General features: G+C 34.4%; 1 protein-coding gene across 3 annotated transcripts in view; it reads right to left on the bottom strand.

Moving 5' to 3' along the window:
• LOC130050191 (Na(+)/H(+) exchanger beta-like) overlaps positions 1-14,625 on the bottom strand; it is a 48,915-nt gene that overhangs the window by 25,861 nt on the left and 8,429 nt on the right. For all 3 annotated transcript variants that reach the window (XM_056149417.1, XM_056149418.1, XM_056149419.1), the window contains 6 exons: positions 13,416-13,798; positions 12,501-12,546; positions 9,065-9,106; positions 8,543-8,695; positions 1,277-1,358; positions 342-369 (listed from right to left, as the gene is read on the bottom strand). In XM_056149417.1, the coding sequence (XP_056005392.1) occupies positions 342-369; positions 1,277-1,358; positions 8,543-8,695; positions 9,065-9,106; positions 12,501-12,546; positions 13,416-13,593 (529 nt within the window). In that variant the 5' untranslated portion in view covers positions 13,594-13,798. The remainder of the gene's footprint in view (positions 1-341; positions 370-1,276; positions 1,359-8,542; positions 8,696-9,064; positions 9,107-12,500; positions 12,547-13,415; positions 13,799-14,625) is intronic.

Raw genomic sequence — 14,625 nt, 5'->3', positions numbered from 1 at the left:
AGAGACTGATAGGATACTTGTCTAAACCTTTTGCAAATATTTTGACATGGTTGATTTACTCAGAATCCATTGTAGCAAATTAAGAAACATATGCACAGACATATATGGACACACAATAAATGCCTTGAAATCTCAGGTAATCTAGTAATTTGATAGACATTGAATTAGCCATTCCTTCCTCCTTCTGTTTTGATTATTAGATTGTCTATCCTCTTTTCCGGAATGTGCTTTGTTCCCTGACTTAATATCCCAGCTCTTCACTTAAAGTGTCCATCTCCTGTCTGAATAATTACTAACAAAATCTCATGAATTGTTAATCAATTTCTCCAAAAGTGACTTACCAATTAGGAAGCAGTTTAACACTGTGCCCTGAAAATCAATAGTAGTTTTATTATGTAGTATTCAAAGTAAAGTTAAATTAACTATAATTCATCTTGGACACAATACTGTGCATTTGCTTCATAATTGCAATTTGATGTAGCTATAAAGATTTATTATCATTTAAATTGTTTCTACCTTGATGCTAATGGTACAAAAAAAAAAATGATCTCCAATTAAAACATGTAAAAGCAATCCATTTACTAATTAGACACGGATCAATTCATATACAAAATATGATTTTTCAAATTAATAAAAATGTTCATTTTTACCTCTGACAATTAAAAAAAGAAGAAAAAACAATATAAAAAAAACAACCCCCCCCCAAAAAAAAACATGTTAACATAACTCTTATGCAAATAGCAATTTTGAATGGATCCAAATTACATGTAAGTCAAATCAGTCTATAATGCTCAAAAGATTTATAGATTTCACCTACTGGTACTTTTAGCATGAAAATACATTTTAAATTTTGTGATAATTTGTAATCAAGTTGGATAGAGCATTATACAGATAAAGGATCTATTCTGGTACATTGTATTCACCAGGCATAGAGTGGTCTCCTTGAATTAAATCACTTCAAATTGTATCCAAGAGGAAAACCATCGTAGGAGAAATATGTAATAAATAACTGGTCATGGTTTGATAGCATGGCTACCAGTCATACAGTAAGGCTTGGCTAAAAGGATGCATGTGGCAACCATGCTACAAATTTCTGATTGCTTTGAAAGCATCAACCCATTTGAGGAATTTTTAAACGCAAAGAGAAGAGAGCGTTTGCTACAATATATCTTGAAAGACATGACTTGTGGCTATCTCTGTGCCCTAAAAGATATAGGGGTTTGTTTAGCTTTAAATGTAGGCTACATGTGAGCTCTAGAATCTGTTACATACTCACTATCACTGCAAAGATGATGACACTGCCCACATTTTCAAAGAATGTTCTGTCATGGAGACTGTATGCTGACTCTAAAATAATGCTGTTGAGAAAAATGACAGGCAGATGCATATCAAATGCTCTCAAAACACTTTGTTATCATTCATGTTGGACATGATACATGTAGATAGAGAAAATGATACATCATTCCAATTTTTTCACATCAAACCTTAAAGCTTAAAATGGTTGAGGGTTACAATATTACATTTTTAAAAGAAATATGCAAAACACCTAGAAATATGACAAAGATAACATTTTTAATCTGAGCTATTAATATTTTTAACAACATGTTCTATAATATATGCAAACCTCCCTAGAAATATGAAATTGAAAAATTAATTATCATAAAAAAGTTTAGTGTTCACCAATATACAAAACTTCAAAATATTTGATTCCAGACAGTCAGGTCAAAGGTTTCTCAGCAAGAATATATTATGCCAATTTTTTTTTTTTACCATGACTCTATTTATTTACCACATTTCTAACTCACCCATTGAGGATGTCTTTCTCAATTTCCATACAGACAAATCTTGGTGAGACTCAGCTTAAATAGCATTACAAGTTTGCATCTTAACCATATGCATGTTGGGACCTCACAATTCTTGATTTTGAATTCATCTACTTTCTGAGCAGCTTATTGCAAATGTCTTCAACAATCTTCATCATTGAGACACATCTCAGTGAAAGCACATGCAACAACTGTGCTTAAATTATTTGACCTTGGCCCTCCAATATGACCAGATATTCCAGAGTTAGTTCACTTCTAAAAAAGCACAATGGGATATTCATGCCCTGTGTACATATTTCGAAATGGTTTAAAAACACATCTATATTTACCAAAATGATAAAGTAAATTCTAAGAAATCCTCTAAATCAATTTTATCCAAAAAACCAATGTCTTGCACAATAAATGCTTTGTACTATCTGACTCCAACTTAAACTGTACGTAGTACAAAACATCTTCTTGTATTATGGTTTAATTCATATATTTTTCTAACAATTGAATGTTTGACATCATCTTGCACAGTGTAATGATCATTATGATGATGTGACAGCCATTTTCAATGTCACATGCAATCATTAAGGACCACATTGAGGGTATGAACAGATTTACTACTACCACAAATAGGCATGATGCAGCACTCTTCTAGCCTTCAAAGCTAGCACATGATGTAAATTTATAACTGAACTATACCTTCATGATCGTTAGTTAAAACTTTCATGACTAAAATTTATGAAAACTGAGAATATTTTTTTTTTACTGTGTTGATTAGGGATCTTCTGAAGAAATCTAAATGCATGAGAAATCATTCAACATAATAGAATCTCATAGCGATAAGATTAATGAATACAAAGATGGGATTCCTCTAATTGGGCACATTATAATCAATGATGATATCACGCTAACAGAGCTAACAGTTCATTGATTTTAGAATTAATCATTAATCTCTGTACAGTTTACCTTCAGATCAAGGAACGGCAATTTACAAAAGCCTTCTGTCACAGTATGTTAGCATGCAAATCTAATGATCGGAGAATAATTAATACTAGATTTATCTAACATTTTTGTGAAACAATTTCAGACTCTAACCCAATATTTCCTTGACAAGATAGTGGTAAAGTCACAAGTTTAGAATTTTTCAAGACTTAACTTCCAGCATCTGGAATTCTAGTAAGACATTGGGCATTCAATAAAACACATAAAACCCTCACCACAAACTGCAGCACACTGGCAATGAAGGAAGATAATTTTTAATCACTAGTTATTCTGAAGTCTGAAGTTTGTGAACTTCATCAGTATTGAAATATCAACAAATCAACCATAAAATAAATTTCGATCCCACAAGAACAATGCTTCCACGACAGGGCTATACGCCAGCACGCCACATCATGCACATGCATCGTTCAGTCAGTCAAAAAAGACAAGTCATAAGAAGCAATCATTAATCAAGCCGTTTGCGACTAAATTTACTAAATACATATACTTAAATCATTGCAAAACAATATTAGTACATGTGTATATTCAACTTTGGAATTTTTTTAATCAAAGCAGTCAGATAGACTTTGTCTACAGAAAATGCCAAGATCCAGGAGCTTCTGGGGGATTTACCTCTTGGGGCCCCCTGAAATTTTTTTAATCAAAGCAATCAGATAGACTTTGTCTACAGAAAATGCCAAGACCCAGGAGCTTCTGGGGGCTTCACCCATTGGGCCCCCATCAGGGCTTTGCCCTAGCTGGACCCACTGGAGGCCTTAAGGTGCCTCCCAGATCTCTGCCTTTTTGACATGCACATCATTTTCTTCTACTTACATCCCGAAGGAGACATCAATTTGTTAGTTATTACATGTACCATTAAGTGACATTTCCTATCTAACATGTGATAGCACCTACTTATTGATAAATTTGGAATATAAATATCACCTATTCTTCAATAAGTGATATCATCTATTCATTTGCATTTCACCTCAAAATATTTACTTGTGATTAAATTAAGACGTCATAAGTATGCCAATTACATTGTTAGTTGATAAATATTTGACAAAAAGCAGCTCTTTGCATAACCTATTACAGAGTTTGCAGGAGTTCGATTTTAACTAGATTGCTCTTTGCAAAGCAAGTTTTTGAAAAGTTTGCAGGTAAAACTTGTGCTGCAATTGTCCATTTCTTTGCATATTTCAATAATGAGGAACACATGACACATCATACATGTGAATTGAACATATTATGGAATATATGAGTCCTCTTGCTGCCATATGTGCTCCATCATACCATCACTACGATTTTACAGTGACACAATGGCATAACATGGTACCATTGCCATCATACGATAGTGCCATCACACCACCAATCTCTTTAAATATGTGTATTTACTCATGCTTCAACAGGCAGAGGTATGAAAGGAGCAATTATAGCTAACATGGATACTTGTGTTTCTGGAATTCAAATTTCTCTTCAATGAGAATATTTTTCCAAAACTATTTCAATTTCTGATTTAAATATGCAATTCATTTCATCAGATATACAGAGAGTACAAGTGAAATATTAAAGTTTTTCAGAGAATGTTCACATTCTGATAAAGGTACCTCTAAACAAGAGGCCCATGGGCCACATCACTCACCCGAGTTACCTTGGTCCATATTTCAAGATTTTCCCTACATATTCGCATGTAAAACTTGATCTCTATTGTGGCCCCAACTTACCCCGGTGGCCATAATTTTTACAATCTTGAATCTGCAATATGTTAGGAAGCTTTCATGTAAATGTAAACTTTTCTGGCCCAGTGGTTCTTGAGAAGATTTTTAAAGATTTTCCCTCTATATTTGTATGTAAAACTTTGATCCCCTATTATAGTCCCATCCAGCTAACCCCGGGGGCAGTGATGTTAAAACTTGAATCTGTACTATGTCAGTGTTTATGGCCCAATGGTTCTTAAGAAGAAGATTTTCAAATATTTTCCCTATATACATGTATTTGTAAGAAAAACTTTGATCCCTTTCAAGGATCCACCCTACGCTCAGGGGCCATGATTTTTACAAACTTGAATTTGCACTATGTCAGGAAGCTTTCGTGTAAATATAAACGTGTCTGGACCAGTGGTTCTTGAGAAGATTTTTAAAAGATTTTTTCCCTATATATTCGCAAGTAAAATCTTGATTCCCTATTGTGGCCCTACCCTACCCCCAGGGACCATGATTTTAACAAAATTGAATCTGCACTATGTCAGAAAGCTGCTATGTAAATCTGAACTTTTCTGGCCCAGTGGTTCTTGATAAAAAGATTTTCAGAAAATATACCCCCCTTCTATTTTGCATTTTTGTGGTTATATCCCCTTTGAAGGGGCATGGCCCTTTATTTGAACAAACTTGAACCTCTTAAACTAAGGATGATTTTGTACCAAGCTTGATTGAAATTGGCTCACTGGTTCTAGAGATTTTTGTCAGTGTATTTTTGTTATTACCTCTCCTTGGAGAGAGGCACTGCCCCTCGTTTGAACAAATTTGAATCCCCTTCACCCAAGGATGATTTGTGCCAAGTTTGGTTGAATTGGCCAAGAGATTCTGGAGGAGAAGATGAAAATGTAAAGGAGTTTATGACTACAATGAAAAGTTTTGATCAGAATAGCTCACTTGAGTTTTCAAATCAGGTGAGCTAATAAAACATATTGCTCTTCAAACATACTATTATATATTTAGTGCATGCTGTGCTTGTAAGAGTTTGTCTTTGTCTTTGAGTGGGTTATATTGGGCCTATTAATTTTGTATGAAACAAGTACAGTGAAACTTCTCCATACCGGCCCCTCAGAAAAACAGTTCTCCCTGTAAATCAGCTGATTTTCAAAGTCCCGGCAGAAATCCTTACAAAGAAATTCTTACAAAACCTGTAACTCCTGAAAACCGGACATCGGCCAATTTTTAAAGAACATTTGTTAACAAACATATGTAATTTACCCTTACTTTAAAGACCAGCCACTTTTTGAAATATGAATCTAAATATATTGCATAAAAAAATAGCAAACAAGTAGCTTTTGAATAGCTGGGAGTTCAGGAAAAATTTGTTTACATAATTCTCCCCCTCCCACCATCCTTGCCTCTGTCCGTATGTATGCATCTCTCTCTCTCAATATACCTTTCTGAAAACTTAACAACAACAATAAAAAAAAAAAATGAAATCTTTTTGGTCATAAAAAGTGCCAGCCCCCTATTGCTGATACTATGTGACCTGCATAAAATTCTTTTTAATCACAGAGAAGTGTGAAAATGCTTACTGAGAAATATATCAAAACATATTTGAGCCTTTTCTTCAATCAACCTTCCTTATGAATACATGTGCATTTAGGTGTTTGTGCATGTGTAGATACACAAATTAAGGAGGATGATGGTACTATGGTATGATGGTAGCATTGTGCCATCACCATTTTGTCATCATACATATACCATCACAACAATGGTATGATGGAGCATATGGCAGCAATAGGATTCCATACATTATTGTGGGATATTTGATTTATTTCACAGTTTGCAGTCTCTGGGTTAGGATTTGTTTGGGTATTTTTTACAAAGAGAGGACATTTTTCTTATTTGGCATTCCTGAATTTCATCCCTTTGGGGGGGGGGGGGGGGGGGGGGGGGGGGGGTATTATAGTACGACCCTACCTTGTTCTTTGAACAGATGAAGCAAAATTAATTTATATTTAGTTCTGCTTTACTTCATGAAGAAAGAACTCATTTTTTGAAATCAATATATTACTTAAGTACTTTTGGGCAGCACATATAACCAAATGAATCATTCCATTACAGAAGACTTGATATTGTGTCCAAGGTTTGATTGTAATTACTTGACCACTAGAATGACAACATTGAATAAAGCAAATAAAATGAGGGGAAGATTTTTTGAGTGATTAGACCCTGAAGCATCTATCAAGCAGGCAGTCCCCTCTTGATTATTTACTTTTATTTTAGCTGCATGGCTTAAGAAAGTAATAACTTTCTAAGCCATGAGGCTTCGAAGGTAAATCTGGCACAAAAAACCCCCCAAAAACCACATCATGAATTCTACAAAATTCTTACTCTCCTGGAAAATACTTCAGTATGCAAGATTTCTCTGCTCAATTTCAATTGATATCAAGTGTTAAGACTAAACATGCTAGGAGTGCAAAATATTCTGAGACTTATGAATACTCCAAACGCTAAAGATATGATTCAGATAACACTTGAATATTATTGCCATATATATTCCAGAGGGAGACAACAGTGGCCTCTTTTTGGGTCATGACACACCTATCCCCCCAAGATGCATCAGCTGACTTGGTTTGATATCAAAGTCCTAGGCCTCACAGTGTGAAAGATAAGACCCAGACACAAAGAAGCTAATAGGTAAAGAATACCGCTGAACAGTCGGACAGGTACATGGACTGAAGAATGGGGAAACCCTTACCATAATATGGCCTGCCAAAAGACAGGCATATAAATATGTATGTTATAAAATTTCGATAAAAGTTAAAGGGATGAATGTCCAGGTTTTTTGTATTGTGTGGATAGAAAAACACTGAAAGTAACGGAATATTTTCAGCACTATTGGCTTCACCTATCATAAAATGCTGCAATCGTATTATATTCCCCCTTGATATAAAAAAAACCTAGACTTAAATTGCACACTTTGCTATTAAATTCATCCCTTAAATAACAAGAAATGTTTGTAACACATGCATGCCTCCCCCATGGTGCAAAATTGAAAAAGGTTATACACATGCATCATTTAATTGATAGCAGCGCCAAACCATTTAAAATATTGAGCAGACAATATCTTCCTATGTCCAGAGTGGATTGACCATATGACCTCAAAATCAATTGGGGTCATCTTCGCCTGAAGATGTACTAGTGAACCAAGTTTGATGTTTGTTAAGAAAAGGGTTCTCAAGATATTTAGCAGACAGTACATTCTTATGTCCAGTTTGATCCTTGAACTTTGATCATGTGACCTCAAAATCAATAGGGGTCATCTACTCTTTAGGATGTACTAGTGTACTACGTTTGATGTCTGTCAAGGAAAGGGTTCTCAAGATATTTAGCAGACAGTACATTCCTATGTCCAGTTTGACCCTTGAACTTTGACCATGTGACCTCAAAATCAATAAGGGTCATCTACTTCTTAGGATTTACCAGTTTACCAAGTTCGATGTCTGTCAAGCAAAGAGTTTTCAAGATATTGAGTGGACAGTATATTCCAATGTTCAGTTTGACCCTTGACTTTTGACCATGTGACCTCAAAATCAATAGGGTCATCTAATCCTTAGGATGTACAGTGTACTAGTGTACCATGTTTGATGTCTGTTAAGCAAAAGGTTCTCAAGATATTGAGTGGACAATGTCTTCCTATGTCCAGAAAGGACTGACCCTTGACCTTTTGACCTGAAAATCAATAGGGGGTCCTTTTCTACTCATAACCAACCCACCTATGAAATACAATTATGATCAAGTGAATGGTTCTCAAGATATTGAGCGGACAACATGTGGTCTACCGACCAACATACCAACTGACAGGTGCAAAGCAATTTGCACCGCTTCCTTGAAGAAGGCATAAAAAACATATCATATAGCGCAAAATCCAATCACTCTGTGAAGTGGACAGCATAAAAATACAGAAAACGAGGAGCACATGATTTGAATCCTTTGTAAAACTTTTGTTCTATTGATGATGAATTACATGGTAGAAGAGTTTGTACTTACGGAGGCAAGAGACACAGGAAGAAAAGACTGGAACTCATAGTTATAGCTGGTTTCTGCTCAGTATGTGGTGCTGTACTGATGTTAGTCGGGTGGGAAACATTCCCAGTAGGCGGGGTGTTTATTTCTGTACAGGTTCCAGCAGGCTGTATTTGGCTGCATTTATAATATACATGTTTTATTACTACCATAGCTAACATGAGCATAACACAGAATTTTCCTGTTTCTGATTTTCATAATAACAAGTTGTTATAAACATGTTTTGTCTATTCATCATGTGTCCTTCAAATAAACAATGTTTAAGAACTTGGTAACATACCATGGGCTGGGAAACTGAGACTGAAATACGACATTAACAGTAAGAGATGACCATCAGGAAGTTACATGTCACACCAATAACAACTTGACATTGACAGAAATGACCTCATTTTGCACAATCAATTTTCCAGCTGTAGACAGAGTGTGTGGAGTCCTTTAACAACTCCAAAACCAGAACGCTTCTGCATCCTGTTAATCTAGACTTACCTCATTATAGCTCCAACTATGATACCCAGTATGATTAGAAGGCTGAAACACAAAGGACATTGTGAAATAAACAACTATGTCTATAACAACTACTGATATATGCATGTGGTCTTTGAATTATTAACAAACCTGAGATTAATTGGTTTAACATGCTATCTTCAGTGACAGTATTGTATTCATTTGGATGGTTTGTTTAATAGATAGAATAATAGATAGAGATGTATGGATATACTAACAAGAGGCCCACAGGCCTTATCAGTCACCTGAGTACTAGTGAAAAAGTATCACTACTCCCAAGGGCTATGAAATCTAGAAAAAATATCTTGTTTTGAATATCTAAGCTAAATTCTAATGTTCAGCAACAGTATAAAACAAGATGTGTTCTTAAGATTTCAATGCCCTCAAAAGTGCATACACTGATGAAAGGCTTTACATAATATAGTAGGTGTATTAACATTGCAGTATGCATTTAGATTTTATACAGTATCAGCAAACTTACACATAAATACATGTACTATATACTAAGTTTGGCCCCACCCTAATACCAAAACCCCTACAGCTGGGATCATCAAATTTACAATTTTGATAAAAGACTACCTGCTCTTTCTAAATATCTATTTAGTTTCAATTTATATCAATAACACGAAAGATGCTATTTAAGTGTTTTACACATAAACACTATACTGTATGTACTCGCCTATAAGTCAGTTCTCCTGTAAGTTGGTTGTCTAGTTTTTAGGTTATTGTGGAGGGAATTGCCATTGACCCGTTTATAAGTAGGCCTTACTTTTTTCAAGAATTGGTTGACAATTTCAAATCACTGCTCTAATGTTTTTACCTGTGTTTCAAATAATATTGTGAGAAATGCGCCAATATTTGATATTTTTCCCCAACAAATCAATTTCATATCAATATTCTTATGTATTTATCTGTGTTCCAATAATATTTTGGGATATGACATCGATATCTAACTTTTAATTCTCAACAAATTAAACAGTTACTTTTTTCTTTATTTCATCCATGTTTTTCGTTGTTTAAAAAATACTAGGTTATACATTACGCCGTCCAGAAAAATACTAATCTTCTTAGGACACTCCTATAAGTCGGATATAGAGTTTTGGACCAAAATTTAACTCCCAAAAGGCGAGTAGATATGGTATATAGTAAGTTTGACCCTGTCCTGGAGTCAGAACCCCTACCTCGGGGATCAGGAAATTTACACTTTTGGTAGAGGCCTTCCTGCTCTACATCACTAAGCACTTAATTTTTCTTTGACAAGTGCAGTTGTAGAGAAGAAGATTTTTGAAAATTGGTCAATTTTGGGCAGTTTTTGCCCTGCCCCAGGAATCCTGAAATTTACAATTTATGTCCCCCTTGTTCCAAAGATGTTTCACACCAATTTTGAAAAGAATTGGAATGATAGTTATCAAGAAAAAGTTAAAAATGTCTATTGTTCCCACATTTAATAACTGACCCTTTGGCCACACCCTAATACCAAAACCCTACCCCTGGGATCATCAAATTTACAATTTCGGTAAAGGCTTACTTGGTCTTTCTAAATATCCATTTAGTTTCAATTCAGTATCAATAGCACTAAAGAAGATGTTATTTAAGTGCTTTACACATAAACACTATATAGTAAATTTGGCCCCACCCTGGGGTCAGATCCCCTACCCCTGGGATCATGAAATTTTCAATTTTGGTAGAAGCTTCCTTGCTCATCATTACTATATAGTATATACTCACTTTCTCTGCTAAATGTCTAGGAATAAAGAAGATTTTCAAAGAAATATATCAATTTCACAGCCCCCCCCCAAAAAAAAAAAATAATTAAGGCCCTTAGGATGGGGGGTCATGAAATTTACAATTTCTGGTCTTCTTCACCTACAGATACTACATACCAAATTTGGTCAAGATTGGCCCAGTAGTTTCTGAGAAGAAGTTGTTAATGGACAACACATGTCGCACGACACCAGACGCAGACTAATTGCAATAGGTCACCTGAGTTTACTCAGGTGACCTAAAAACTAAAAACATCCTCATTACAAATAACAAGAGGGTCTTCCAATGTAATGTTATAAATTAATTTCACCACCTAAGAGAGACCATTTTGGAGCATTTTTAAGACAAATGGTACTTGTAGAGGTTCTCTGATCATGTTAATTTTTCTATACATGTAAAATGTTGAAAGTGCTACTGTTAGCCTAGTGCAGGAAAATATATACATGCTCAGATCCAGAATTGTTTCCAGCTAGGGTATTCAGTGTTCCACCCAATACAAACTTTTTCAGGAGTCTAGCCTTTACTTGGTACTATCATTTAATATTTTACATCTGGAAGTGCATAAAAAGAAGTAAATGTATTTACTTTCTTCCAAACTCGGGAAAGGAAGGGGGTTGGGGAGCCAGACCTCCCTAATATTAGGGAGGTCCCACTCCCCTGACCCCCCATGCACAGTATGTACATGTAACAATGAGACAGTATATATGTAACAATTTCTTACATACTGTAGCACGAATGGTGACACTATGTAACTAAATTTTTTTGTTACGTACAGTACATAGCGTTGCTATTCCCTCCCCCCTTTTTTTGTTACATAGTGCGGTCATTTATGTTAATTAACACAGCATACATTTTTAACCAAAAACTAGTTTTAAGATATGGCTCGTTACCCCAAAAATTTTATTTCATGCTTGTTAGAACACCTCATATGGAGTAATGATTCCACCACCAGACAAGTGTTATAAACTCTGTTATTTTATATCAATTTTTGTGTTTTTCCCCCCTCAGAATTATAAAACAGGTGTTTAATTGTTTTAAAATAAGAGGTTTCTCCAAGCAAAAACTAAATTTTATAGTTTAGCCTATAATTAACAATAATTTTGTTATTGAATAACATGAGTGAGAGTGAATGCCTTATCTAAGGTTTAACTTGTACAATTATAACTGCATATCTTATATGTTGTGAGATTATATATGCCTGTAGTGACATTTCTTTGGCTTTCATATTTGTTTTTATCACATTGATTTTGTTAATGCAACCTTTTTGTATCGGTTGGTCTATAACGATTTGAGAAGAAAAAAAACCACAGTTGCCTTCATTCTGCTTGTTGATTTCACTTAACTGGATTGAGAAATCATGCTAATTAAATGTATTCATAGAAATGTACTATTGGTGCAAAAATAAAGCAGCACCACCTACTTGACTGGCTAACTTTAATAATGAAAGAAGAAAAATATTTACCGGGTACGTATTTTAATCTTTTTTTTCTGTTTCTGAGGACAAAGGAACACAAGTTTATTACAGTTAAGTGACCTTTTTATCCTAAGTACATATTACAGGATGTTTGGCAAAATTACAAAGTGATTATAGAGGGTTATATTGCTTTTCCTAGAAACTATAAAAACAAGATTTGTGCAGGAAAACAAAGGTTACCATGACTCAGGAACTCGGGAAGAAATGAATTCAGCATGGTGAAAAGCTGAAACACAAAAAGATTTAAATTAGTATGTCTACATCATCAACAAACTTGAAATATTAAACACATACAAATGAACTTACAAAATGTGTTTTGTGATATAATAATATTAATAAACATTTTGAAAACTGTGTTGAATAAATACTATGCTGAAAGAGTACAGGATTCAAATTTTTTTTTTTTACAGAAACAGTGCAAATACAAATTATTCTAACACCTAAAAAGGTAATATGCACACTTTCTAATAATCATTTTTCTGTTTTCCAAACTAACATGGTTAATGCATCTATATTAATGGTGATATAAAATAACTTAATACACAACATAAGATTATTTGATTTCATCCCAAATGAATTAAGGAATAGGTGAACAAAATTTTAAAAGTTCATTCTTCACTAATTCAACTCTCGGACATCATCAGTTGGCCTTATTTGTATACTGTATGCATTGCATCTGGTATGCTAATAAGACAATCATGTGGTCAGCACTCAACTCATTTCGAACAGAAAGTGTTAAAACAGATGGGCTGTATTTTGAAACTATCTTCATGCATTTATTGATCTCTACAACTTGAAGTTTTTAAATGTTTAATATAGACCAAGTGTGTTGTTTCATTACATTCATATAGAATACCATAGTTCTGTATTAATATCTTAATCAAAATCTTAAATAAAGTATGAGTGTAAAATATATTTTGCTGAAACTTGTAATATAGAATTCATAAAGTTATTTGTTAGTGACCTTGACCTTTCAAGTGACATGACTAGCAGTCACTTGATTTCTATAATACTCTCAAAACAGAATTGGAGACATAACCATGCATACAAATCAATTCAAATAAGACTGATTCTTAGATTAAAACACTTTCTTACCCAGCTTTGCTATTCCAGCAGCAAAGATGAAGACTGCAATGATAAGAGGTTGTCCCACATAGTCCAACTTAAGTGCTGCCAAATGGATGGAGGCAGTTTCATTGCCATGGGCTGACCCACTAGCTAATACTGTTGAGAGGACTCCACCAAGGAGAACAATACGGAACAGGCAAATCATTCTGACACTTTTAAAACAAAATGGTGTGGAAGTAACTCATATGTCTAAAGTAACCAGCATCCATGCCAAGAAAGGTGCAGATGGCCTCAAGTTTCGTGACGTGACCTTGGTTTTGAAAGGGGAACCAGAGAAGAGTCTATTAAGTGTTTTGGTTTACTGAGAGTTGTCAGTTGTGTTTAACTGCTGCCTCCAGATTGCCTAATACCTGTGTAAACAAACGAAAGTTCCGCTAAGTAATGGTGTTCATAGGTAAGTACATCCTCAATGTATTACTCAGGACTTATATGTACATTACATATATGCTATCAAATTCTTTTATTTTAGGCATATTTCCTATATTTCATAAAATATAACCAAAAATGTAAATTGCAAAGAAATAAACTGTAAATGACTACATTTAATCATCATACTAAATTAGTAATTAAATGTGGTATATGCATGTGTATCATTATGAAATCAGTACTTAATTCTCATTTGGTGTTTGCGGCCATTAATACCGATTCCATGGTCCCAAACCGAGTTTTACCAACGACATATCAGCGAATCCAGTAAAAATGGGTGTTAAATCAGCATTGACGGCCACAAATAATGAATGAGAAGATAGTTGTCTTCCTTCTAATGCAATTTCATACTTTGTAGCATTGTAACCTCTGAAAGCGCTTCACACATTCCTCGACCAAATAACCATGGAGGCAAATACAAAAATAGTTTGCGACTGTTAATGCTTATTTGATATTTGGAAACATCAATTGTTCTTACATATGTAGTCAATCAAACACAAATGACACACAAGTTGCATTAGAATATATTTTGATTCAGAATGATATTTTCACATTTTCTTAACAATGAGCATGGTAATAAATCTGCGAACTAAGCAATAATCAGTTAATTTGCCCTTTCATGCAAAGATTCTAAAAATATTGTGAATCACTTTTCACTTGCAAGAATTTTATTTTCCCACAGATTCACAAGGTTGTCTTGATGTCTTGATGCAAAAAATGGTTCTCTAGAATACTTTTGTACATATTATGT

Source organism: Ostrea edulis, chromosome 9, assembly GCF_947568905.1.
Source record: "Ostrea edulis chromosome 9, xbOstEdul1.1, whole genome shotgun sequence".
NCBI lineage: Eukaryota > Metazoa > Mollusca > Bivalvia > Ostreida > Ostreidae > Ostrea > Ostrea edulis.
Note: the sequence above shows the minus strand (reverse complement) of the source record. Positions and strands in the feature narration are given on the sequence as shown.